The sequence below is a fragment of the Ceratocystis lukuohia genome (genome assembly GCF_044167205.1).
Source record: "Ceratocystis lukuohia strain C4212 chromosome Unknown Supercontig8_pilon, whole genome shotgun sequence".
Lineage (NCBI taxonomy): Eukaryota > Fungi > Ascomycota > Sordariomycetes > Microascales > Ceratocystidaceae > Ceratocystis > Ceratocystis lukuohia.
In genome coordinates, this window is record NW_027263527.1 from 852,178 (window position 1) to 875,240 (window position 23,063).

Below are 23,063 nucleotides of genomic sequence, written 5' to 3' on the forward strand. Positions count from 1 at the left end.
TCGGATCCATGGCTGACGTTGTAACACTTAGGGAAGGGGGAGAGCGGAAGTAAAAATTTTGTGGTGGTCAAAGATTAGACGATAAATTATTTGTTGGGCTTTCAAACAAATCCTCTGAGTGGGGAGGCTAGGGAGATAAGAAATGAAGAAAGAGTATGGGATGGGTAGCTGCAGCATGGTCTACATAGGTCTAGAAGGCGGCTAAGTTGTCGGATGGTTTGGCTCAGTGAGTCAGTGGCCTAGCGAGTCAATAGTAAAGGACAAGTTGTGTATGGCAGGTGGCAACAGGTGCCAGTTGATTGGGCCTAGGGGAGGGAGTGGCAGTGCAATATTGAAGGGAAGATGGTGAATTTGTAATATTATAAACAAGGCGCAGACGAACGGGATACAGACACGAATGGAGGAGATACACAGAACAAAAGAACGAGAAAAAAATCCGCACATTGTGCATCAGTTGGTTGTCAGCTAGTTCTAGGCCAGCCTAGGCCAGATTTGTTGCCACCCGAAAAAAAGAAAAAAGAAAAAAGGAAGATCAAAGCCAGTCCACCACTCACCAGCAGCCATCATCCCACGCTGCCACGCCACGCATGCAGCAACACCAAGGGCCTATCTTGGCCTAAATACGCAGGGAAAAAGAGGTAAGAAAAATAAGGAGAAGAAAAAAAGCATCGAGGGGGGTGGGGTGTGCTTTGGGAAGAGGCTCAAGCTTGAGCCAAACCTTAATTACAACACAAAGAGCGGCGAAGACGACAGCGGGGAGACGAAAAGCAAAACAGAAACAGGAGAGAGACACAGGGGACTAGAAGAAAAGACGGATAATGATGAGCAATGAATCCGGCTCTCTTGTTCTTTTCCGGCTACTAAGGAAGTTAGCCAGGTGGCCAGCGAGGCTAAAAGTGCTTTGCTACCGGCGGCTTTCCAGGCCTTGCCAGGCCTCCCTTTGGTGGGCTGTCCTCAAAATTCCACTGGCTAGGGCACAAAACAGGTATATGGTAACAAGGCTATTTTTGACCACAGCAAAGCAGCCTATAAAACACACTGAATAAAAAGGCTGCCAAATCCCTTGTTATACAATAAATGAAATAAAATTAAAGCGCACACAAAAAAACTCCTCCACCCCGGAAACGGGTCAGCTGACGCCTTTTTAATGGAGCCTCCCAAGGAGAAGCAGCAAAAAAGAAATAAAATATGGATAAAACCTGATAAAAAATATGGCAATTTTCCTGTCCTCCTTCTTTTCGCTCTCTAGTCTGCGACTCGCAAGCCAAGCCAAGCCATTGAAAAGCGATACAGCGTCCGGCTTTTCTTGTTTGGCTTTGTTTCGGCTCGTTTTTCTTTTCGACTTCTCTCGCTATTCATTCTTTTCCTGTTGTTTCTTCGCCCGCAACATCCTCGACGACGCCAACAACTATAACATACTTTATCACCAATCCTCACCATAACCCCCTTATCTCCAATCCCACTCCCGCTACTATGCCCCCCAGCGTCGCCCGCTTCGGGGCTCTTCGCATGGCTCTGGCCCATCGTCCAGCTTGGCCACTCATTCCGCACCCCCGCTATGGCAACCACACTCTTACTCCGGCCCAACCCCAAACCCGTTCCCTCATCTCTACCGCCACCACAACCCCCTCTTCTGCGGCTGCCACCGCCGCTCCAGCTGCTCTCCCTTCTGCCACAGAGTCTGCCCCTGCCCGTAACATTGGTCTGCGGCCGTATAGCGACAGCGCCCTCTACTCGGGCATTGCCTCGCAAAAGCCTGTTGAAGAAGAGCGCTACGCAGCCTACGACCCCCAGAGCTTCTACCCTGCTGAGATTGGCGAGGTCCTGGATGGCCGTTACCGTCTCGTTTCCAAGCTGGGCTGGGGCACTGGATCGACTGTCTGGATGGCTGAACATATTGGCGCTTCCAAGAACCGCTATGTCGCGCTCAAGATCACCAACTCATCGCCCGTCGTTCAGGCCACCGCTGAAAAAGAGTTTGACCTCACACGCCACATGTTCCACACCCGCACCAAACACCACGGCCAGCAGTACTTGCGCGAGATGATTGACGCTTTTACTGTTGAAGGTGCTACTGGAAACCACCTATGCATGACATTTGAGCCCCTACGCCAGCCGCTTTGGCTGCTTGGCCGCCAGAAGGAACCCGATGGTGTTATCAAGCCTGCTACTCTCAAGGCTGTTATGCCCAGCATCCTCAAGTGTCTTGATTTCCTGCACTCCGAGTGCCACATCATCCACACTGACCTTAAGGCTGACCACCTGATGATTGACTTTGAAGACCTTGCTGTTCTAGAGCGATACGTGGCCGCCAATGACGCCAGCCCCGCGCCGTTTATCAAACGCCGCGGTCGCCGCGTCTACGAATCGCGCCCTGATTTCGGCCCTGTTGAGCATGATGTAACCTACGTCAAAATCACGGACTTTGGCCTTTCGGTGCGTGGCGATATGGGCCCGCTCAACCACGCTATCCAGCCTGTTGAGTACTGTGCTCCCGAGGTCTTCCTCGAATGTGGCTGGAGCTATCCTGCCGACATTTTCAACCTTGGCCTCGTCATGTGGGAGCTGCTGGCTGAAATCAATCTGCTGGACGGCCGTCACGATGCCTCATCTCCCTTCTCACACGTTGTGCGGACTGCCCAAATGATTCGCCTTATGGGCCCGCCTCCTAGAGAGTTGGCGGCCCGCGCGTCGCCTGAGCGCCGTAAGATCATGTTCGACAAGTGGGGCGCTTTTCTCTACCCGCAGCTCGTGCCCGACGCGTCTTTCTCCTTTGAGAATCAAACCGCTATGTTTGGCATGGGCAGTGAGGAACAGAGGCTGTTTATCAACTTTGCCAAGCGCATGTTGACCTGGCTTCCCGAAGAGCGGGCAACGGCTCGGGAGTTGCTAGATGATCCGTGGCTACGGTCATAGGCGGCGGGCTAGCCCCCATAACCACATGTTTTGTTTCTATTCCATCATTTTCTTTCCTTGTCCTCTTCTTCATATCTAGACACTTCATTGTCCCTCTTTTTTCATCTCTTTTTTTTTTTTTTTCCTTTGTCTTCAACCCACAATCACCAGCAGCCCATCTATCTGCCTTGGCTCCCACTACAGATTTTGCCTTATTTATTTTGCATCCGGAACACAGAACAACCACCCGCACTCGATCGAGAAAGGCTTTGTTATTGCTTTTTTTTTTTTTTTTTTTTTGCTTTTCGTTCATTTGCTTCCACTACGCACCTTAATGTCTGGACAATATTTCCCACCTTATTTGCATACATTCAGCGTGTTCATCTTTTCCTATTTCTTCCGTCTCATTATTATTCAAAAGTTCTTAGCTAGCATAGAAATCCTAATCTACAAAGGTGTGAGAGAAAGGCCCTTTGATCATATTGGTGCTTGAAGATGCCCTCCTCCACCTGTGCTTTTATTTGCGCATCATGTCTTGCATCCCACTCTGAATGTGCGTCTTTGTGCATGCTTATCTGTCCATGTCCCAATTTGTAGCTCCCTTCGCCTTGGTTGCCCGTTCCTGGATTTGCCTTGGTCTCGCTACGCACCTGGTGAGTCTCTAGCCCTGTCCTGCGCAGCACAATGCCATCCCACGCTGAAGCAGACCGCTCAAAGCGGAGGGGCTTTTTTCTTGAAAAAAATATCTCTGTGCGCTTTTCACTCACACACACCGTTCCTTTCTTCGCTTCTGGCCCTTGTCTCTGCTCCTTGTCTCTCTCTCTCTCTGGATTATGGACTACGAATTGCGCATGCGGCCAACCAAGAGCTAAAACCCCTCTGCAGATTAGCCCTGCAGTATTTCAGAACCGTAGTATAAACAGAAAATGCAGGGCCCTCCCTCCGGCCCCGGCCACCCACATCTTTTAATCCCAGCAAAACCAAGTGCCAGTGCCACACGAACTTGTTCACATGACCTTTCCTGTTCCCTGCACTGCACCACTCCTCAATCCCAAAATCAACCCACGGTCTCTTCCCCTGTTCTTTTTAATATTCTATTATTTTATCTATCATTTTTATCAATAATTGCTGCCCCCTGGTGTTTTGGTATGCTTTCTATTTACAGAATCGTTCCGTCCTGGCGTTGTTTTCTTTGTTCTTGGCCCAGCCCCGCCAAGCCTGTGCATCACAGCTGATCATGTTCTTGTTTTCTGCGCGCATAGATTTTAGCCTCCTTGTTCTTTTTTTTTCCTTTTTTTCTTACTCTTTGTTCTCTTCTTTTCACTCTTACCTTCACTCTCATTCTCATCTGCTTCTCATCCATTGTTAAACCCCCACACCTTGTTGTGTTTCAAGCCAAGACGATACATTGCACACATCTTACATGTAGCAAACAAGCAGCCCCCCCCCTACCCATAGTAATTTTTATTCGTTTCTCCTCCAACTTCAAGATACATTGTGTGACCACCGAAACGATGCGGCTAGACTATATTTCCCCAGAAAAAAATCATTAAAGGCTTAACATATATTTTTCACGATGCTATGCTCGGAAGGATCGGTTCTCGGTAACGCCCCCTCCGTTGTCGCACAGAGATGGCCCCTTGCTACCTTTGCTGTGTATCCGAGCCAACCATAGATGTTTAGCATATGGTCGACATATGGTTAAATGCCAACCCTATCACCCCATCAACTCCACCCCACATTAACAACCTTCTGACTCTTTAACAAAGACTAGTTCATGGCAATACAAACGTGAAGCCATAACTATCAACTAAGCATCTCACCCCTGTCTTGCTTCCTTGCTTACCTTCCATACTAAGTCATACTATTTCTCTATCTCCCGTACATAAATGCCCGCTCATCTGCGGCCCGTTCTTGCCCGATCTCTGTTTCTCCGTTTTCGCCTTACCAAAATGGCTCTCCATTCAGCCCCCGCTGACAAACTAATCTGTATGTTTCCCATGTCATGTATCCATCTCTTCAAATAATCTCATTGCTTAGCTGACATGTCTCTATCTTTTGGTGTAGTTGCGCCGACAGGTGACGGTGCCCAGGGCCCTGGCCAAGCAGCGCAATTCACACTGGGCAAGCTCATCCGCTCTGACCTGCAGTCAACGCCAACAGCTCAGTTCCATGCATGGTTCAAAGCCTGCAGCCAGCCATCGCCACTGCCATCATCAGCTCAAGTTCTCTCGTCTACCAGCACATCCACGGCTGACTCCCCATCCCCCTCTGCACATGTCACTCCCGCCGTCTCACACCCCGAGGCTTGTGTGCTTTCGACAGCATCTCTGCCGTCCGGCCGCGTATCGTCACGCGTGGTATACCTCAAGGAGCTCGATTCTGCCGGGCACTTTGTAATCTACTCCAACTTTGGAACGTCGCGCAAGGCTGCTGACCTTGCTACTAATCCGCACGTCAGCCTAGTCTTCTGGTGGGAGCCCGTCCAACGCCAGGTGCGCATCGAGGGTGTAGCGCAACGTCTCAGCGCAGCCGAGAGTCAGGTATATTTTGACACCCGTGCACGAGGGAGCCGCATAGGTGCATGGGCAAGCCGGCAGAGCCAGGTGCTAGATAGGCAGGAAAGTGGCGCAGAATGCGGGGCGGAGGAGGGAGAGGGTAATCTTGACGATGGGCGTGCACAGTTGGATGGATGGGTTCGCGAGGTTGAGCAGCGTTTCGAAGGCCAGGACAAGATCCCCGTGCCTGAGTTCTGGGGCGGGCTGAGAATCATTCCCGACCATTTTGAGTTCTGGCAGGGCCGCGAGAGCCGGCTACATGACCGGTTCGTTTACGACAAGGACGAGCAGAGCGGTGAGTGGAAGGTCATGAGATTGAGCCCTTAAATTTAGAAGTATAATGAAGGAACACGGAGGCCCAAGTCTTCAAATATGGGCACACCAAGTCAAAGATTGGGAGGTCAGCAGGGTTCAGCCATGTAAAGGTATTTAGGCATTGACACATCATATATTATACTACTAGAGTGAACAAGAGAAAACATGTACTAGAACTTCAAAGCCATACGACTGAGCTATGCTGCAGCCATCATCTGAGACGTGACTGGTAAAGTCACAAACCATGCACAAAAAGTCAAAAAATAACACGACCAAACTAGCGCTACAAAGCCAAACGCGCATCTATGTCTAAAGCTCTCCAGCGCTCAGCTGGGCCTCCTTCTCTAGACTCTTAAAATCGGTAAATCCCAGTTCATACGCCAAGCCCAGCGTCATGCGCGCATGCTCCAGCATGTGGTCAAACGACAAGTACTTGATTAAATCATCGGTCGAGTGGATGTGCGGGTCTGAGACGTCAAAGTTGGATTCAATGACAAAAGCTGACGGGTATCCCGCCTTGGTGGCGGAGGCATGATCGGAGCAAGCATAGCCGCACTTGGTCTCGGTATAGGGGATGTTGCAATACTGTAAAACAGGGAGGGTTAGGAGACAGCCTACAAGATGAAAGACCAAGGCCAAGGGAAATGTTTACAACTTACCTCAGTAATCACCTCCTTGATAAAGTTTGTCAGGCCTGTATCAACAAAGTCCGTGATAACGCCAACGCTCTCGGGCTGGTTCTTGTCCAGAGTGCCTCGCACATAACCCGTCATATCCTGCTGGAGCATGGCTTTGACATCACGGCCCTGCTTCTCGTACTCAGCGAACAGCGCCTGCGAGCCAAGCAATCCGCCTTCCTCGGCGCTGTACCAGTGGAATTCAATTGTATTCTCGGCCTTGCCAGCCAGCACATCCTTATTGAGCAAAATGGCACGGAATACCTCCAGAATGGTGACAGTGCCCGAGCCATCATCGTCAGCACCTGGTGCAGCTAGAATGCTGGGCAGCCACAGATTGATGGAGTCCTGGTGCGCGCCAATGACAATGGTGCTGTTAGTTTTGCCAGGGATAGTTGCAATAATAGAGCTTTGCGGCCACGAATGCTCGAATGGCACAGCCGAAACAACCTCCTCGGCGCCAGCCTCCTTGATAATGTCATGGATTCGAGAGAGCAGCCACTCAGAAGACTGGCGGCCGTAGTCAGAGCGGAAGTAACGTGTGTGGAAGCTGGTGAACTTTTCTAGGTTGGCTTGCATATTGTCCTTATTGAGCGTAGGCAGCATGGGCGTGACTTGCTTTTGGAACGCGCACTTCTTGGGGAACACAGACTTAGCAAGTGGCTTGGCACGCAGCGTGCCGAGCGACTGCGTTTCTGTGATGTCCATAAAGTTTTTGCCCTCCTATTTGATTCAATTGTTAGTTATCGCGCTCAATCTAGGGTGTTTATAGAGAGGGGATGAGACTTATGGCATACACGGCGGAGCTCCCACTTCTGCTCTTCGGTCACGCGCCTCGTCTCGCCAGGTCCAAGCTCGATCAAGAAAGTCTCGGTCTCGGCGCCCTGGGGGAATAGCGACACATTATCAACCTCGTTCTTCTCCACGAAACGCGCATTGATTGAGGGGATGGCAGTGGCCAAGAGGGCAACCTGAGCAAAAAGCATGATGGATAGACGGGAGAGGAGATAAAATCGGACTTCGGGGTATATATATGAAAGAGTAAAGCAGACAGTCTGTAAAAAGAGAGTTGCTTAGGTTATATAAATAGAGAGTGAGATTGGGCAAGATGAGGGAGACTGGAAAACACAAGGCTGGATGTTTGAAGTGTCGTGTTAGAGGCAACTGCCAATCAATAAAACTACCGATAAATCGCTCTCCCTTACCCAAACCAGCTTGACTAGCTTATAGGAGCAGGAGCCCCACTATTTTATTCCGAGTAGGAGCGCCACAGTTACTCAGCAGCGTTGCGTCATAGCTATGTATGACAATAAAGTTAGTCAAGTTGGTGTAGCGTTTCATAATACTATATTGTTATATACACTGATATCTACTCTATTTATTTTCAACAAAGATTTCCATACACTCTCGGGCTTCTTTTCACCGCCGCCCCTAATCCTGCATCGCTCCCACTGAACCTCTATCCCCCATATCTAGCCCCTTTTCTACCCATTCTGTGCTACCCATTTGTGTAAGCCGCGAAAGTGCACGTGCAAAGGCAAAGGCTTCCTCATCATTCGAAAAAAGCGCAGAGTTCTTCATCTGAGCAACACTCTCGACCAAATCCTCAAGCCGGCCATCCGCCGCTACCACGTCAGCTGCCGACCCGCCGTGCTTCTCGACTGACTCGACCAGCTCAGCCTGTGACACAAACAGTTCGCCTAGTGGCTTCTCGGTTGTAAGCACCAGACGCGCCTGGCGCTCATAAACTGCATCTATGAAGGTAATGAAGCGGCGTGCTAGGTCGCGCTGACGATACGTCATGGCTGGGCACTCGGTAACGATGAACGAGTCGTAGCTACGCATCAGTTCTAAGTAGTCTGCCGCACTAGTCGGCTGACCAATCAACTCATCGAATGTGAACCAGGCGCAACGGCCGCTAACGCGCGGTACCTTAATAGTGCGGCCCCATACCGTTTTTTCCTCTGTGTGCGGCTCGGGGCTCTTAGGATCACCGAGAAAGCGGAACCACTTAAGTGCATGTTCATCGGCCGCCTTACCAAGTGAAGTATGGTAGACACCGCTTGGCGGGCGCGGAATCTTGCGATAGTCTGTCGGCGAGTCAAGATTTATGACGTGTAGCTCTTTTTTCAGCAGGTTTATAGCCGGGACAAAGCTTTCGCGCTGGATGCCATTCTTATACAGCTCATCGGGGTGGCGGTTCGAAGTGGTGACCAGTACAACGCCCTGGGCCATAAGCGCCTCTAGTAGACGGCGTAGAATCATGGCATCAGCGACATCGGTGCATTGAAACTCATCAAAGCATAGAACAGTTCCATTCTGCGCAATATCAGCTGCCACAAATGGGATCGCATCGACGTCGTTACCGTGCTTCTGCACAACAGAATGTATGCGCTTGTGTGTATCTTGCATAAAGTTATGGAAGTGGATGCGCATTTTGGCAGTAATGTTGGCTGGTATTGTGTCATAGAAGAGGTCCATCAACATTGTCTTACCACTGCCGACGTCGCCGTATAAGTATAGGCCCATGGGCAGGTTCTCCGGGATTGCGCCTAGAGTTGCCAGTTTAGGCTTACCGTTGCCAAAAAAAGACCCAAATAGGGACTTGGATGGTTGTAGTGACTCTATCAACGGCTGTTTGACGGGAGGGGGGACATAGTTGCGCAATTGTTGGTGTAGTGTCTCGAGGTTCTGGATAATGCCTAAGTTACGCGCATGTTGTCAGTACAAGCTCGAGACAATTGAGAGAGCAGGAAACAAGAGAGGAAAAAGTGAGAAGGGTTAAACTATAAGAGGGACAATCAGGAAACAGCGCTTAAACATACTTCGCTGGTGGGGGTCATTTCGAAGACGCCCTTGCGCCACTCGCCGGTCGTACTCTTGGATGGGACCAATGACGTCTAAGAAGGAAGACATGTTAGTGAAGGTAACACCGGAAATACATAAATCCAGCACTAAGAACTTGCCTGTTGAGACTTCCGCAGTTGCAGTTGTTGCAAACATACGACAACTATTACCTGCAAACCCGGTACTTTGACGGCAAGACAGCGAAGAATACACGATCCAAGGCCGGGCCATAGACCCAGCCAACAACGCTAATGAAGCACGCCGGCTCAATTTCCCCCGCAAGACTCGACATACCGCAGTATTACGTGAGATTGATAGTCGTGGTAGACTTTGAGCAAGCCTAGAGCAGCTTGAGACTACGGGCATCTCAGGGGGGGTACGGCTAGGAGTAACGATGAGCACAAAAAGAAAAAGGATAAAACATCAGATGCGTGGAAGGTAGCTTAAAAATAAAATAGTGCGAGACAAGAGGAAGAGAATGGTAGTTGTGTTATAAAATAGAAAGAGTGAAAGAGTAATTAATAGTGTCAAAGAGACAGGATGTAGTTAAAGTTGATCTAAGGCGGGTCTTGTCTTCTAATCTTATCAATAAACAGGACCCAATTGTTGCAACCAATCGGATCACTTTTGATCTCAGGACATGTGAATGGGGTTAGGGTTCGGCCTGTCCTTTAATCTAACGTCATTGTGCTATTCATGTGTTCGTCTACATTAAAAATAAATTGTTGTTGTTCTTTTCCTTTCCGCGTTGTAGGCAAGGTAGATTGATTTCTCAAAGATAGAAGCTTCCCATAAGCTCTATCCATGCCTAGTTGAGTGTGATGTGATGTGATGTGATTGAGGGAATTCTCAGACACACAAGCACAGGTTCTTTGAACTACGTCGTAGATTGTTTATATAAATATACAAGGTTTCCGCCTGTATTTGCGGCTTTGGTACTTCTTCTTAGCCCGAGTGCAGAAGAACCGAGTCACACAACAAGTATGTTTAAACCTCAATTAACCTTCTTTCGCTCTAGTGAGAACGATTGCCTTGGCCTTTACAAAGCTATCAACATATTTCTCTAATCTTACTCCCAGAATGGAAAACTCCAAGTTAAAGCTTGCTGAGTGGGAAAAGCGCCGGGCCCCCAACTACATCTGGACTACTGATATCGTTGATCAGGCCACCTACCAGAATGGTTACAGTCTTTTGGCTGAGGCCCTCACCAACCTCGCCAATGCCGAGGAATGCTTTAACTCCATTTACACCTTGTGGAAGCCATGGACACTGATGCACCAGCCGCATCAATATCACGGAACCTATGACGACTTGTACCACCCTCTTGATGATCTCATTGATGCTGGAATGTGCCCTGCTGCTGCCGACGGCTACGAGGCACTGGCACTGTGTCTTAAGAAAATCGATGGGGCATATAGCTTGTCTTGCGCTGCGGCCGCACATGGGCGCGAAAGTGCATTACGTAGAGACTTCGAGATTCAACTGGGCCTGGCCGTCGACTATGTGCACCAGCGTTTCTGGGCGCTCCCACCAACGCGTCGGACGCAGTTTATTACCGGTTCTAAACCTAGAGAGTTGTCTACTTCTTTGATGACGGAATGTGCAGCTACCATTACTCGCCGTCGCGATATGTGTCGCTATCTGAAGAGTGGGATCGGCGAAAACTTCTGGGCGTACAAGAAGAGAATGCACATGCCTGTTGAACACCTCTCGAGTTTGCCTGCTGCGGAGGGTCCCAAGACGCTTCCATTCTATGATTGGTGGCGCGATTCCCCCTTGAAGAACCCCAGCGCTCTACCGGTGGGTGAGCTAGACCTTCGATCTAGTAAAAAACGCAGAAACATTTTAGGATTCGACTCCATATCCGAGGAAGAAGAACCTGGAATTGAACACCAAGCAGCTAGCGGACAGACGCCATTGTCTAGACAAGTATAGATGTAGATTATCTGATGTGGCGTACTGTCATGTGAAGCGACCAAGATATCTGGGTGGGTATCGCCTGACGAACCAGCGGCACTGTTAGCTACAGAAATTATATCTGCAGACCCTGTGGATACGAAAATAGCGGACGGACTTGAAATATCTATCCTAACTGACAACGAAGATCCGTACTACCTGCTGGAAGCAGCTTTAGAAGATAGAATTTCGATGGATATTGGGGTTTGCTGATAAGGGTCTTGCAGAAGTACCAGCTGTAGCAATGGATATGGATGGTGTAGGCCGGTAATTAGTAGGGGCCAGAAAGTAGAAATGAGAGGGATGATGTTGAAGGTCGAGATATATATCATATCTGTTTTATCTGGCCGAGTTGCAGAAAAATAGCCGATACTCAAAATAAATAGAAGCCAAGATGCCCATGAATAAGAAAAACGACAAAACCCCTGGGTCAACCCTTGATACATAGTTGCCCATAGAGGAACAAAGAACGCCCCAGACTGAATAAAGTACAAGAAACAAAACGCCGTGAGAGAACTGTCAAGAAACCAGAAAGACCATTCCACGCCCCCCTTTCGCCACCCATGCACTAATTGCTAGCTCTCTCAATCATAGAAAGTACTCGGCCACGGGCTTCTTAGCCGGCATCCCACGCGAGTCTTGTGGTGCCGCATTGAAGATTTTGTACCTCCGTGCTGGCGGGACCATTGTGCTATTCTGACCCGGTCGTAAGCCAACACCACCGCTGCTTCTTCCTGCATCGCCATTGCTACGTGCAAAAATGCCTAGGCCTGATGCGTCCTCAGTAAGCTCCAGAAGTGCAGCAACGTTGCCGCAGCGATAGCAATAGTTGGGGGCCGACCAGACAGTGACAATGGTAGAGTTAAACATCTCCTTGAAGCCCTCCATCACTAACTGATGGGCACGTGCAATCAGCGACAGGTCGTTGTCGTGGTTAAATTTTCGCACGGGTGCCGCGCCAAAGAGGTATCCAGCGCCACGCGGCGACAAGCCCCACCCGTTGATGTCATCAGGGTCGCTCCAGAGAAGGTCACACATGGCGCCATCATGTGGGACTTCCTGCTTGCGATCAAGCATACGAATGGCATCGATTGAATCAGTCAGAGGGCTCAAGCCACCGTGCACGCAGAGCACCGCACCGGCGGGATTGCCTATGGTGCCGTTGCTATGACCTGACGCGCCGGAGCCAGGTGGCCCAGTTCGCACGTCATCGTCGTCACCAGACGCTGGGGTGCTTTTTGCGGGCAACGGCGAGCTGGTAAAGTCGGTATCAACGAGGTCGTTGTCTCTGTTCGCAGATCGTGGGTAGCTGCGTGAGCGTTCGTCGTGGGGGTCGTATATTTCAATCTCGGTGGTTGAATCGTCGGGGGTTAGCTGGTTGGAAGCACCCAATACAATAGCAGCCAGCGCAAGGTAGTCGAAGACGTCGCAGCAGTAACGCCATACATTGACGCTACCATATTTACGCATGCATTCATCGTAGAACCCATAAACTGTCGTAATTTGGCGCGACTCATGGTTTCCGCGGATCAGAGTCATTCTGTCGGGATAGCGCACCTTGAGACATAGCAGAAGAAGAAAAGTCTCTATGGAGTAGAAGCCGCGATCAACGAAGTCGCCTGCAGAATGGCAGAAGGTGAGTTAGCTAGGCTGAATACATGGCCTCAAAATCTGATCCTCCAGCACACTTAGTACTCACCCAAGAACAAGTAGTTCGTATCAGGGACGTCTCCACCAACACGAAACAACTCCATCAAGTCATGGAATTGACCATGAATATCACCGCAGATCTAGCACATAAGTCAGCCAAGATTTCCACAATACTGCCAGAAAATAAAAGCATCCATACCGACACTGGCGCCATGACGGTCACAACATTTTCCTCCTCGATCAAAATTTCTCGCGCTCGATGGCATAGCTCTCGTACTTGTGACTCGGGGATCGGGCGGCACGCGCGAAGCTGTTCGATGGCTCTATAGAGCATTAAGAAAGATATTAGGTTGTCAGCAATAGCCCATGTGGTACGTTATTCCGATGATCGTCTCTCGGCCTCTTCTAGCAAACCAGCGTCGATAATGACAACGGGGGTGTTTGCATAGGTATGTAAGTAAAGCAGGAGGATTGACTAGAACTCTTCCATAGCAAACCGAGAATACAAAGGAAATAAGGACAAGACGTACAAATCTAGATCCATCCTATCGAACGTGTGCGATGTCAATGTGTGGCAGAGAACAAGGAAATCTTCGCAGTGCAAGACTCTTAATATATGAAGATAGCAAGTCGGTAGCAAATATTAGGTGGGACTGAGATTAGAGCGGTAGAAAATAAAATCGCAACAGTAAAGAAAAGAAGGACCAAGGATTTATCTTATCGTCTTGTGATGTCGCAAAGTCGACGTGCCTATTGCTCAAATGAGATCCTGAAAGCTAAAGGTGGGAGCAGCCCACGTCGGCGCCTGGAACAATGGGATTTAGGCGCCACTGGCAGATAAGATAGATAAGATAAAAACGATTTGGCATGGCGCGCTGCCCTTCATTTGTGGCGTTTGGAGCGCCATTCCCTGTACTTTGCGGAGCAAATCAAACACTTCTAATTGGCTAGAAATCGTAAACTTTCCTCTCTTTTATTAGCGTTTTTTTTTTTTTCCTTTCCTGTGTAGCGACCGGTTTAATGACACCCACTCCTCCGATACAGCCCTATCATCTACACGCTCCGCCTTCTGTCCTCCGGGCTTGACCTACTTTAGTTGCATCGGAAACATGCTTGCACTTTAGGTATGCCTACTACCCATAACCTTGGCTACTTCCCGGATCCCGACTAACCCCGCCGACTAAGCGGTAGCTCCGGTGTTTTGTATTACTATCATTCTTTCATCCCACCCCTCTTCATAATTCGATCCAATTCCGCCGGCTGCATCACGGCCCCGACCCCAGCAATCATATAGCCATCCTTTCTTCATCCTTGCAAACGCATTTGTCCCAAGACAATGCCTCCTCATTTGCACCCGCGGTCCCGCACGACTTCAAGTCTCTTTGCTGCTACCATCGCTGCTAGCTTCTTTGTTGTTGGCCTCCCACATGTGCTTCCGTGCCCGCGAACAGTGACCTATGCAGACAGCAACACATCGACTCCTTCTTCCTCGCCACTTACCGAGTTTTTTTATGTCGACGAACAAGGCCGTAGGCATCGGCGCAGAAGGCGTGACCTCTCAGCAGCGGGGGCAACAACCTCCATAGTAGGGTCAGACACAAAAGCAGGGCTGAAATCAGCACCCAGCTTAAACCTAGAATCACCAAAATCTACGCGTCAGATGCATAATGGTATGGTGCAATTTCTCCCAACAGATGGCGATGCCACTCCGGTCGAAAAGGTGCGTGAGTGCCCAGTACCAAAGCCTGGTGGATTTATTGGTGGCATCCTAGGGCTCAAAAGTACAAGCTCTAAGACAGAGGCCGGGCAGGGAGAATTAGGGTCACGGTCAGATATATAAACAAACGTCAAATGTTGAGGTTTTATGTTGATGACAGCATATACGCATGCCGTTGCTGGGCTCGGGGTTCCAGTAGCATGCAGATGGGGGTTCAGGACACCATACTCTACCGAACTATACTCTACCGAATGACCGCTTTCTACTGAGTCTGGTGCCCAATGCTAAGTAGGGCTTATCAATGCTCTATGCTGCAAGCCTTTAAACTCTTTGGGGACGGTATTTGTGTTGTCCTAGTCACACACGAATCAGGCCATCTTCTTCCGCGGCAGGCTGAGGCCCCGCTGCATAGGAAAATCAACTACAGCGACTAGCCGGTATCAGAATAGGGAAGAGTGGCAAGCCGTTTGCTTTCCCACTACACTCTGTCCTCTCCTCTCTCTAGGCTGTAGCCTTAAAATTGGTGGATAGGAATCGGGATCGTGAAAATGTGGATAGGCGATGCAGAATTGCTTCCACTGACCACAAAAAACAAAAATACGGAAACACATACATATGTACACATATAGGTTTATAAACCTACTCCACTACTCGCAAAAATAGGGTCATACCGTCATAAAGATAATAAGATACTGAAGGCACGGCATTTGAAAATTATGCATACCAAAGCAAGTGTAGTTTGGTGCTCCTATCCACAGGTCGCACTGCCCGCTTACCAGGCTTTTAGGCTTTAAACTACTATCAAGAGTGCAAAACGACCGCGAGAGTTATAGGAGCAGCGTCACAGTCATGGGGCGCTGTAGCGTGCGGTCTGGATATGCATACTTGAGTCTCTCTGAGAGCCCGTGAGCGCTGTCTGACCACAATTATGTAAGACTACCCAGAGCTCTTGTTTCCTTTATCTCCAGCTAACCAGCACCCCGTATTTTGACATCAAATGCAGCATCATGTACGAACCAGGATGAATGGGGCTATCATGTCCATACATATACATATTTGGTGTGTTGTAACGGAGCCTAGAGAGCCAAGGGACTGATCCACTGCCACGTATAACAGTCGCATGCTTAAGACAAGTCTATAGTAACTTTTATACCTGGTTTAGAGACATGAGAAGGAGATAATAGAGAAGCTTTGAACTACTAAAAGAAAGAGACGCAAGGTGATGGGGTTATTACGTGATGGGACGGCTTGTTGGGTGTGGGCATAGTCTACTATGACGACATGACGAGGATTTTTATGGATCACCTTTTTTTTCTTTTGCAAATTTATGCTAGTTATACGAGCACAGAGAAAAGGAAGGAATCCGGAGAGAACATAGGAGAAGGTGTTGCTTTTGTGGTTATATAGGTATAGGTGCCTGTAACACTCGGGATAGAAGAGAAAACGGGAGTTTGCACACCAAGAACTCAAGCACAGCCCGCCCAGCTGAGATAGAGAGATATGAAGAAATATTGAATGCCCATTTTCTCTTGCCTTGCACACCGACTCATTCTTTCTTCAACGGGCCTACAAGAGTCCAGCCAGGGTTGAAGACAGCCCTGTTGCGTTGCTGTCTGGCCTTGGCTCCTGGCCATAGCTTAAACATGGCTGGCTGGCTGGCTGGGCGGGACTGGGCTGGGCTAGACCTGAATAAGGCTAGGGCTTGGCTAGGAGGCTTTTTCTTCATTTTTTTCGCAATAAGTTATTTACTGGCCTGTTAGAATAAGCGGCGGGGGGCGGAAGGAGAGGGGTGGGAAGAAGGGGAAGCCAAGTTAGGAAATATGCAATGTGATGGCTGATGTAATGCAAGTGCATGTGGCAATGTCGCAGCTTGAGCTCAGGGGAGAAGAGCGATCCGCTACTTCCATCATATCATAGGGAAAACTCAGAGCCAAAATATCAGCAATGAAGACGAAAGAAAGAGGCCGAGCACAGCAGTGAGATAAAGGGGGTCACTATTCTGTAGCAACAACTGGCGAGCTGAAAATAGCGTCATAGCGACACATAAATCAACAGTTTCCAGAGTAATCATGTATCAGCGACAGCAAGAGACAAGTAGAACGATACGAGCCAAAACAAGACCTAAAGCGCGAGAATACGAAGGGCCCGGCTGCTGCTGCTGCTGCTGTTGCTGTTGCTGTTGCACTACAAGGCTAGCCAAGGCCACGCACGCGATAGAGTACGAAGGCTGTGAGCTGGCCCCTGAAGAGGCTAGGGAGCGTGTTCTAAATATAGAAGATAAGAGCTACTAAAGTCTCCCTCCTCTGTTCTGCCCATAGCTAGCATGAACAGATTGCATCCGGCAAAATAAAAGGTACAGAGATGGCGCTGTGGCGGAGTCCTGCTTGTGTTGTTTCTAGAAGGTGAGGATGGTACAATGGGGTATGAAGCTACGGTACCTTGGAGCATGGTGCCAATTGTTCCACGGTAATAACATACAACACCCTAGTTTGTCCAGCCATCCAGCCAGCCAAATATTTCTGTTTTTCAGCTAGCCATAAACTCCCATCAGTGCTTAACAAGGAGGATTTGCACTAAGTGTGCTATTTTTCTCGTTGTGCATGATGGCGTTCCTGTCTTGTCTTGCGAGAGTGTACAAACGCATTCAGACTCGTAGACTCGGGCAGACATAGAAAAGGAAAATGGTACGACGTTGAAACGCCCTAAGCGTCCTAGGTCCGGTTGCAGGTAGGAGAAAATAGAGGTGATGTGACTAGAGCCTGACTGGGATTGGGGAACATGGACGAGAGCTGGAGATGGAATATACGGGCTGTTCAGGCCAGGAAGCCAGCTTAATTAAATGTGTCCTGCCCGTCCGAGGCTGAATGCGTGCTTTGGCTTTGTCGATGTGGAAAGTAGGCCGTCAGTGAGGCGTTGTTCGATGAACAGAAAGAAAGGTAAGAAACACCCCTCCCTTGTCATCTTTTTCTCTACAACGACCGTCTACAGAAGTTGAAAGGGAAGCCGTCTAAACTATGTTCACGACTTTCTTCCATGCGGGTCGGACGAAATACGCACGCGTGTACATGTCTATAGTTAGGGCGACGTGACCTTTTCCCCGTTCTCCCTTTAGTCTAAGGGTCCTACTGGTCTGTAATTGTGTAGACAGCGACGCCGCAAGGGAAAAGAGATAGGCAGAGGATCCTTGGGAATGACGAATTCATAAGTGTACGAATACAAGAGGAGGTACACAATGTTATTGCTAGTCGATAGAGCAGCGACTGTTCCCCCACGAGTACCACAAATCGTGCCTATGTTGCCTATATTACCCGTCAAAACATTGGAATAGCGTACGTGCTGTGGTTACAGATGGTCATATGCAACATGTGTGTATGTTGGCAGATGGAGTCTGTGTGTCCACCAAGGAAAGCTTGATTCGGGGGTCATGTTAGCTGCGTGGACTGTGTATTGCACACAGTACTTACACAGTTGCCGTGATTTTTTTTTACAATCTTCAGAAGAGGCGCAGATGTCAGTGGGCGTATGGTAATATTACATGTACTAAGGTGGTCGAGAGGGTAGCGAGTGCACAGCAAAGAGGAAGGAAGCCAGCGGAAGGGGTGGGGCTATGGGCTCACTAAAATTGGGTCTTTCAAACGGAACAAGAAGCAACAGCAGCACAAGTGAAGGCTCCACTATCAGCACACTAAGGGCAGGAGGGAGGCAGGAAGGCAAAAAGGCAAAAAGGCACACAGGGCACACAGACACTATAAGACAGAGACTTTCGGGGCTTCTTTGCCTCCTGTCTTACCAAGAGCTCTAAAATCGCTCCCACTACACCACTACACTACGGCACCAAATCATCTTTCCGGCAGTCAAGCAAGCAAAGAAAAGGAAAGCAAGCGGGCCGACAAACAGCCATTACAAAAAGCCAAGTTTCTTCCTGCCTCGTTTTCAAGGTGGTCGGCTAGAGGGTGAAAATTCGAAGGGAGAAGAAGAGAGGAGGGGTATAATAAGCCTTCCTTGGGGCTTGGTGGTACTTGGTACTTGAACTAAACATAATTTGCAATATATTTACTCGAGACAATCAACCGAGAGGTCGGGAGGAAAGAAGAGACCGAAAAGTATATATACAAGTGGCTTCTGCCTTATCTTGCTCCTTCTTCTTCTTCGACCACACTTATCTCTCTCTATGTATATGCCTCTCTCTACACTGTTTCTCTCCATCTTTCTTTCTATCTCCACCGTTCGCCCTTCTGCTTCATTTGGGCTGTAGCTCGTTGTCTTGATTTTTGACGTCGCCAATATTCCCACTTCTAGGCACTGATTTGCTCGTGCGTCTTGGCTACAACGTTGGGGTGATCCTATCTATACAGAGACTATCAACTTACACATACATGTATACATAGCATAGCTTCGCCTAGAGCTCGTATAGATATATATACAGTGCTCCTGCACCGCATATTCATTTCTTCGTCTTCGACCTCACCAATCTTCTCTCACCGACTTCACATCTCTTCTTGTTGTTGTCCCCTGCCAATCAGGGAATCCTAAACCCCTTTATCCATAGACCGTGGCAGTGACATCCCACCACCCCCCTCATTCACTGGAAAGCCGGGCTATTTTTTGACCAGGATAGCCACCCTAATAACCAACAGCGAGCAAGTCACCCCCCAAGCAAGTCTAAGCCTAACGGCCAAGAACCAGGGCCAGCCCCACGGACAAACCCAAGGGAACCAAGCCATACACACCTAGAAAGCAAAAGGAGAACAGCGGGAAACACAACAAGCCTTAGCGGCGGCGTCTTTTATTTTCGTCATTATCAACCAGCAAGATCTTCTTCCTTCCCGTTCCGTTTCTTTCATTTCTTCCTCACTCTGTCACTACCTCTGTTGCTCTCTCATCGGTACTGCGCCCTTCAAAGGCTTTTCTCCCTACTACTTCTGTCTTCCACGGTATCATGGTGAGCCGAGTGTGCTTCTACTTTACTGTTGTTGGCCGTGTCCAGCCCTGAAGCATATAAAAGGAAAATCCAGAGCAAAAACAGAAAAAAAAAAAGCCCATAGTTACTGCTGTTGTTCACGTACTATCTATCTCATTCTACTCCTCAGACATCTATTTATTCCTGTTTGTCTACCACCACCTTATTCTTTCCCTTTTGCTCACGCCCTTCATTATGCGTCGCTCTACTCGTTTTCAGGATGAGGACGACGAGTCTTACGACTCGTATGTCACCTATCGTCCTCTTTCTCGTCTTCCCACTCCGCCCCCCTGCTGGAAGGACTCTTCTGCCGATTTTTGTCACGCTGTTGAAGGCGAGCAGCTCAAGCCGTCTCTTCTTGGTGAGTTATTCTATGTCTTAGGTGCCCCCCTCTCCATACTATAGTACTAACACTCTTTTCCACAGGACCTGCTACTCATCTAGTCAACCTCATCCCTGTTGGTGCTTCATTAGCTACTCCATCTGTGCCTCTAGTTCAGGCTATCCTAACCCGGGCTTCTCTCCCCCTCGAAACAATTGCTCTGGCAGTCTGTATCCTAGACTCCCTAGACTCCAAATTCGCCCTAAACTGGCGCCTATCCTGCCCATTGCAACCACCTACCACTCCCACTTCACCCTCGCCAACAACGTTATCATACTCCAAACGCCACACACTGCCCGCCACCCCACCATCCGAGTCGTCTTCACTGCATATCGACTGCATCAACCCGATACTTATCGTTCTTGCTGCGCTCGCCATCTCTGTCAAGTTTGTTGAAGACCCTGCCCTGTCATCCACGTACTTCATTACAAAGTTTGGGAACCACATGTGGACCAGCGACCAGCTCAATGCCACTGAGCGCTGTGTCATGGAGAATCTCAACTATCGCATTATGCCACTATACTCCGAGGATCTCCTAGCCGAGGCTATGGTTGACATGCAGCTGGCTGCTCGCCCACTACCTCCACGTCGATCCCCTATGGCTCCTTCATCGGGCTTATCTCGTCAACATGAGGTGCAGGCTCAGCCCCAGACCACCCCATCGTGGGCTCGGTGCCATGGGTCATCGGCTTCAGTCTCAGTATCTTCTGGCTTGCAGTACTGATAACTGAAACCAAACGTTCCAGCTTAAGGCGTCCGCTGATGCTCGGACGTCTTATCTGGACACGAATCTGTTTAGTGTCTTGTGGTGTCATTTATTTCATGCTTAGACCTTTCTGTCTGCTCTACCTCTTCCTTGCTTGTTATCTCTTGTCACCCTCTCCCTCACATACTCACCCTTACACCCCGGGTGCAGATAGATACCCCTCCCCCACTGTACTTCTGTCTTTATTCCCTCCCATTCTGTTTTAATCATGCCACTTCGTTCAGCGTGTTGTTATTTGCTCTTTCTCATCTTGTCTCTACCTTTCTCCGGATGCATTTGCTCCTGTTGTTTCTCTGCTCGGGGTGGGAGGCACTTGTTTTCATGTTAGCTCTTTTCTCTCTGTCTTGTTTCTTTTCCGTGATTGGCGACGGACCGCTGCATGTCTCTTGTCTTTGTTTTTTTCTCAGGTTTACCCCGCATGATATCATACTTTCCCTCTTCATCTTCGGCTTCAGCGCCAGTCTCGGCTTTTTGAGACAAGCTGGGCGTATTGGTACTCGACTTGGTGTGGCCCAATCCGGATGCCTTCGAAGCTTCTTTTTTATCTATTGGTGCATTGTAGCTACCATCATACTTTTAATTCTGAATATTTATGCGCGAAATTCCGCCTGTTGCTTGATTTTTTTTTTCCACATATCCATGTATGTGTGTATATGTATCCCAAAAATTTAACTTACGCCTCAATTTATGTGCTTGCGATGCGGTTGCCAAATATAACCCTAAGATAGCACATCGCTATAACCCTATATATTACTCCCTCCTCCCCACAAAAAAACTTAGCTCTTCCAACCTATCTACCTAGTTGGTGCGTTTTCCAAGCTGTCGTTCAAACGTCCCCTATCATCAGGAATCCATTCTAAATTGTGACCTGCATAATATGGCTGTAGTTCCGCGCCGTGGTTCATATAAGGGTGTCTTGATACGGTCCACAATCTTTGAACTATACTTATAAATTGCATTCCATTCTGTACATACTTTATCTTGAGAGATTGCTACACGGCTATGCAATGGTTGATTAGCTCCTTACTAAGCTACTAACTACCTCGTTCTCTATCATCCCTGCTGCTGTTGCTTCCATCGTCAACAAACATTGAATCTTACAACATTGCTTTGTTATCATTATAGTCACTATGGACCCATTTCTACCTCATAATTCCTCATCAAATGTGCAGCAGGTAGCGCCCTACTCTCGTGGAGCACCTAGCCCACCCTACATCAATCTTTCCGGAATTCACCGGAGGCAAAAGGATGAAGAACAACTGGAGTACCCTGTACTATACTTCGCTCCGCACATGCTCCCTATCATAGGCCCAGACAGTCTGTCAGAGGACCTTGTAGCTGCCGCAATTGGAATTAAATTCACTACCGAGAAGCAAAGCAGTCAAGAGTGGCGCTGGAATATGCGTCACGAAGCGCAGCCCATCACCGACTCGCTACTAGTCGGCCCATCGCTAGTTGCACGCAGCAAGGACTTCCTAGTCGACGCTGGGATCACTATGGCCATCACAGTCATCGATCCTCGCCTGATTCCGTGGCAGGCTACCATGCGAAAGACAGTGATGGATGCGGGGATTGAAATGCACGTCATCCCAGCCGAATCGGCAACGGAAATTCTCCATTCGCTGGGTGACACCATCAATATGATTAACCAGCACCTGGTCTCGGTGTTTTGTCAACGTGTGCGCGCTGCAGGCTTCAGCGTTGATGATGTTGTGCGTGATGCAGCCGCTGCATATTCTAGTGGCGACCCCAAAGAAATTTGCGCAATGGACGCCCAGCTGGCAACACTACGTGGAAAAGTTCTGTTGACGTGCGAGTCAGGCAACAGCAGGTCTGTCACAGTAGCGGTGGCATACTTAATGGCTATCACAGGCGAGCAGATGCATGTCGTGGTGCAGTTTGTCTGCACACAACGGTTCTGTTCGATTTTTGAGGAGGAACACAAGCGCGTGCTACTGACATGGAACGATATCCTTACGGCCAAGCTAGAAGTGAATAAGGCACATAGAAGAGCGGCTGTGGGACAGACTCAAATGGCCTTGATAGCGGGGCCGGAGATGTCGCCGCGCAAAGAGAAGAGGTTAATTGCAGATGTCTACGATGATATAAAGACTGAAGCTGGGCCTGCGTCTCCAACAACCACTATAGACCAGTCAGAGCTAGTTTTGGACAAAGATCGGTACGAAGGCCGGGGATATTTCGCGCCGTTCATAGACACAAATTTGGAAGACCAGAACCGGTTGACGTGAGGCGCTGTCTTATACATGGGATAGGGTCAAGTTAGCTACTGGAAGGACGTCTGGTGCGGGTTCACTATATATATATATTCGATCGACATCT

The 23,063-nt window shown here is 49.0% G+C and overlaps 8 protein-coding genes across 8 annotated transcripts; 5 read left to right on the plus strand and 3 right to left on the minus strand.

Moving 5' to 3' along the window:
* Window positions 1–1,473: 1,473 nt before the first annotated feature.
* HOO65_080210 (kinase domain protein) lies at window positions 1,474–2,916 on the plus strand (the record flags this gene model as incomplete). Its single annotated transcript, XM_071001510.1, has 1 exon — window positions 1,474–2,916. The coding sequence occupies one exon, from the start codon at window positions 1,474–1,476 to the stop codon at window positions 2,914–2,916; it is 1,443 nt and encodes a 480-aa protein (XP_070856440.1).
* Window positions 2,917–4,847: 1,931 nt separating this feature from the next.
* Window positions 4,848–5,780, plus strand: HOO65_080211 (Pyridoxamine 5'-phosphate oxidase; the record flags this gene model as incomplete). The annotated part of the gene is made up of 2 exons (XM_071004361.1): window positions 4,848–4,884; window positions 4,936–5,780. 2 exons carry the CDS (start codon window positions 4,848–4,850, stop codon window positions 5,778–5,780), a joined length of 882 nt encoding a protein of 293 aa, XP_070856441.1.
* Window positions 5,781–6,077: 297 nt separating this feature from the next.
* On the minus strand, window positions 6,078–7,431 carry HOO65_080212 (peptidase family M28; the record flags this gene model as incomplete). Its single annotated transcript, XM_071004295.1, has 3 exons — window positions 6,078–6,353; window positions 6,428–7,168; window positions 7,243–7,431. The coding sequence occupies 3 exons, from the start codon at window positions 7,429–7,431 to the stop codon at window positions 6,078–6,080; spliced, it is 1,206 nt and encodes a 401-aa protein (XP_070856442.1).
* A 445-nt stretch (window positions 7,432–7,876) lies between these two features.
* HOO65_080213 (AFG1-like ATPase) lies at window positions 7,877–9,288 on the minus strand (the record flags this gene model as incomplete). Its single annotated transcript, XM_071004277.1, has 2 exons — window positions 7,877–9,136; window positions 9,271–9,288. 2 exons carry the CDS (start codon window positions 9,286–9,288, stop codon window positions 7,877–7,879), a joined length of 1,278 nt encoding a protein of 425 aa, XP_070856443.1.
* A 1,084-nt stretch (window positions 9,289–10,372) lies between these two features.
* HOO65_080214 (uncharacterized protein) lies at window positions 10,373–11,227 on the plus strand (the record flags this gene model as incomplete). The annotated part of the gene is made up of 1 exon (XM_071001511.1): window positions 10,373–11,227. One exon carries the CDS (start codon window positions 10,373–10,375, stop codon window positions 11,225–11,227), a length of 855 nt encoding a protein of 284 aa, XP_070856444.1.
* A 609-nt stretch (window positions 11,228–11,836) lies between these two features.
* HOO65_080215 (serine/threonine-protein phosphatase PP-X isozyme 1) lies at window positions 11,837–13,232 on the minus strand (the record flags this gene model as incomplete). Its single annotated transcript, XM_071004283.1, has 3 exons — window positions 11,837–12,867; window positions 12,948–13,038; window positions 13,098–13,232. 3 exons carry the CDS (start codon window positions 13,230–13,232, stop codon window positions 11,837–11,839), a joined length of 1,257 nt encoding a protein of 418 aa, XP_070856445.1.
* A 6,538-nt stretch (window positions 13,233–19,770) lies between these two features.
* On the plus strand, window positions 19,771–20,681 carry HOO65_080216 (uncharacterized protein; the record flags this gene model as incomplete). Its single annotated transcript, XM_071004364.1, has 2 exons — window positions 19,771–19,936; window positions 20,002–20,681. The coding sequence occupies 2 exons, from the start codon at window positions 19,771–19,773 to the stop codon at window positions 20,679–20,681; spliced, it is 846 nt and encodes a 281-aa protein (XP_070856446.1).
* Window positions 20,682–21,853: 1,172 nt separating this feature from the next.
* HOO65_080217 (Serine/threonine/tyrosine-interacting protein) lies at window positions 21,854–22,972 on the plus strand (the record flags this gene model as incomplete). Its single annotated transcript, XM_071001512.1, has 1 exon — window positions 21,854–22,972. One exon carries the CDS (start codon window positions 21,854–21,856, stop codon window positions 22,970–22,972), a length of 1,119 nt encoding a protein of 372 aa, XP_070856447.1.
* Window positions 22,973–23,063: the final 91 nt, after the last annotated feature.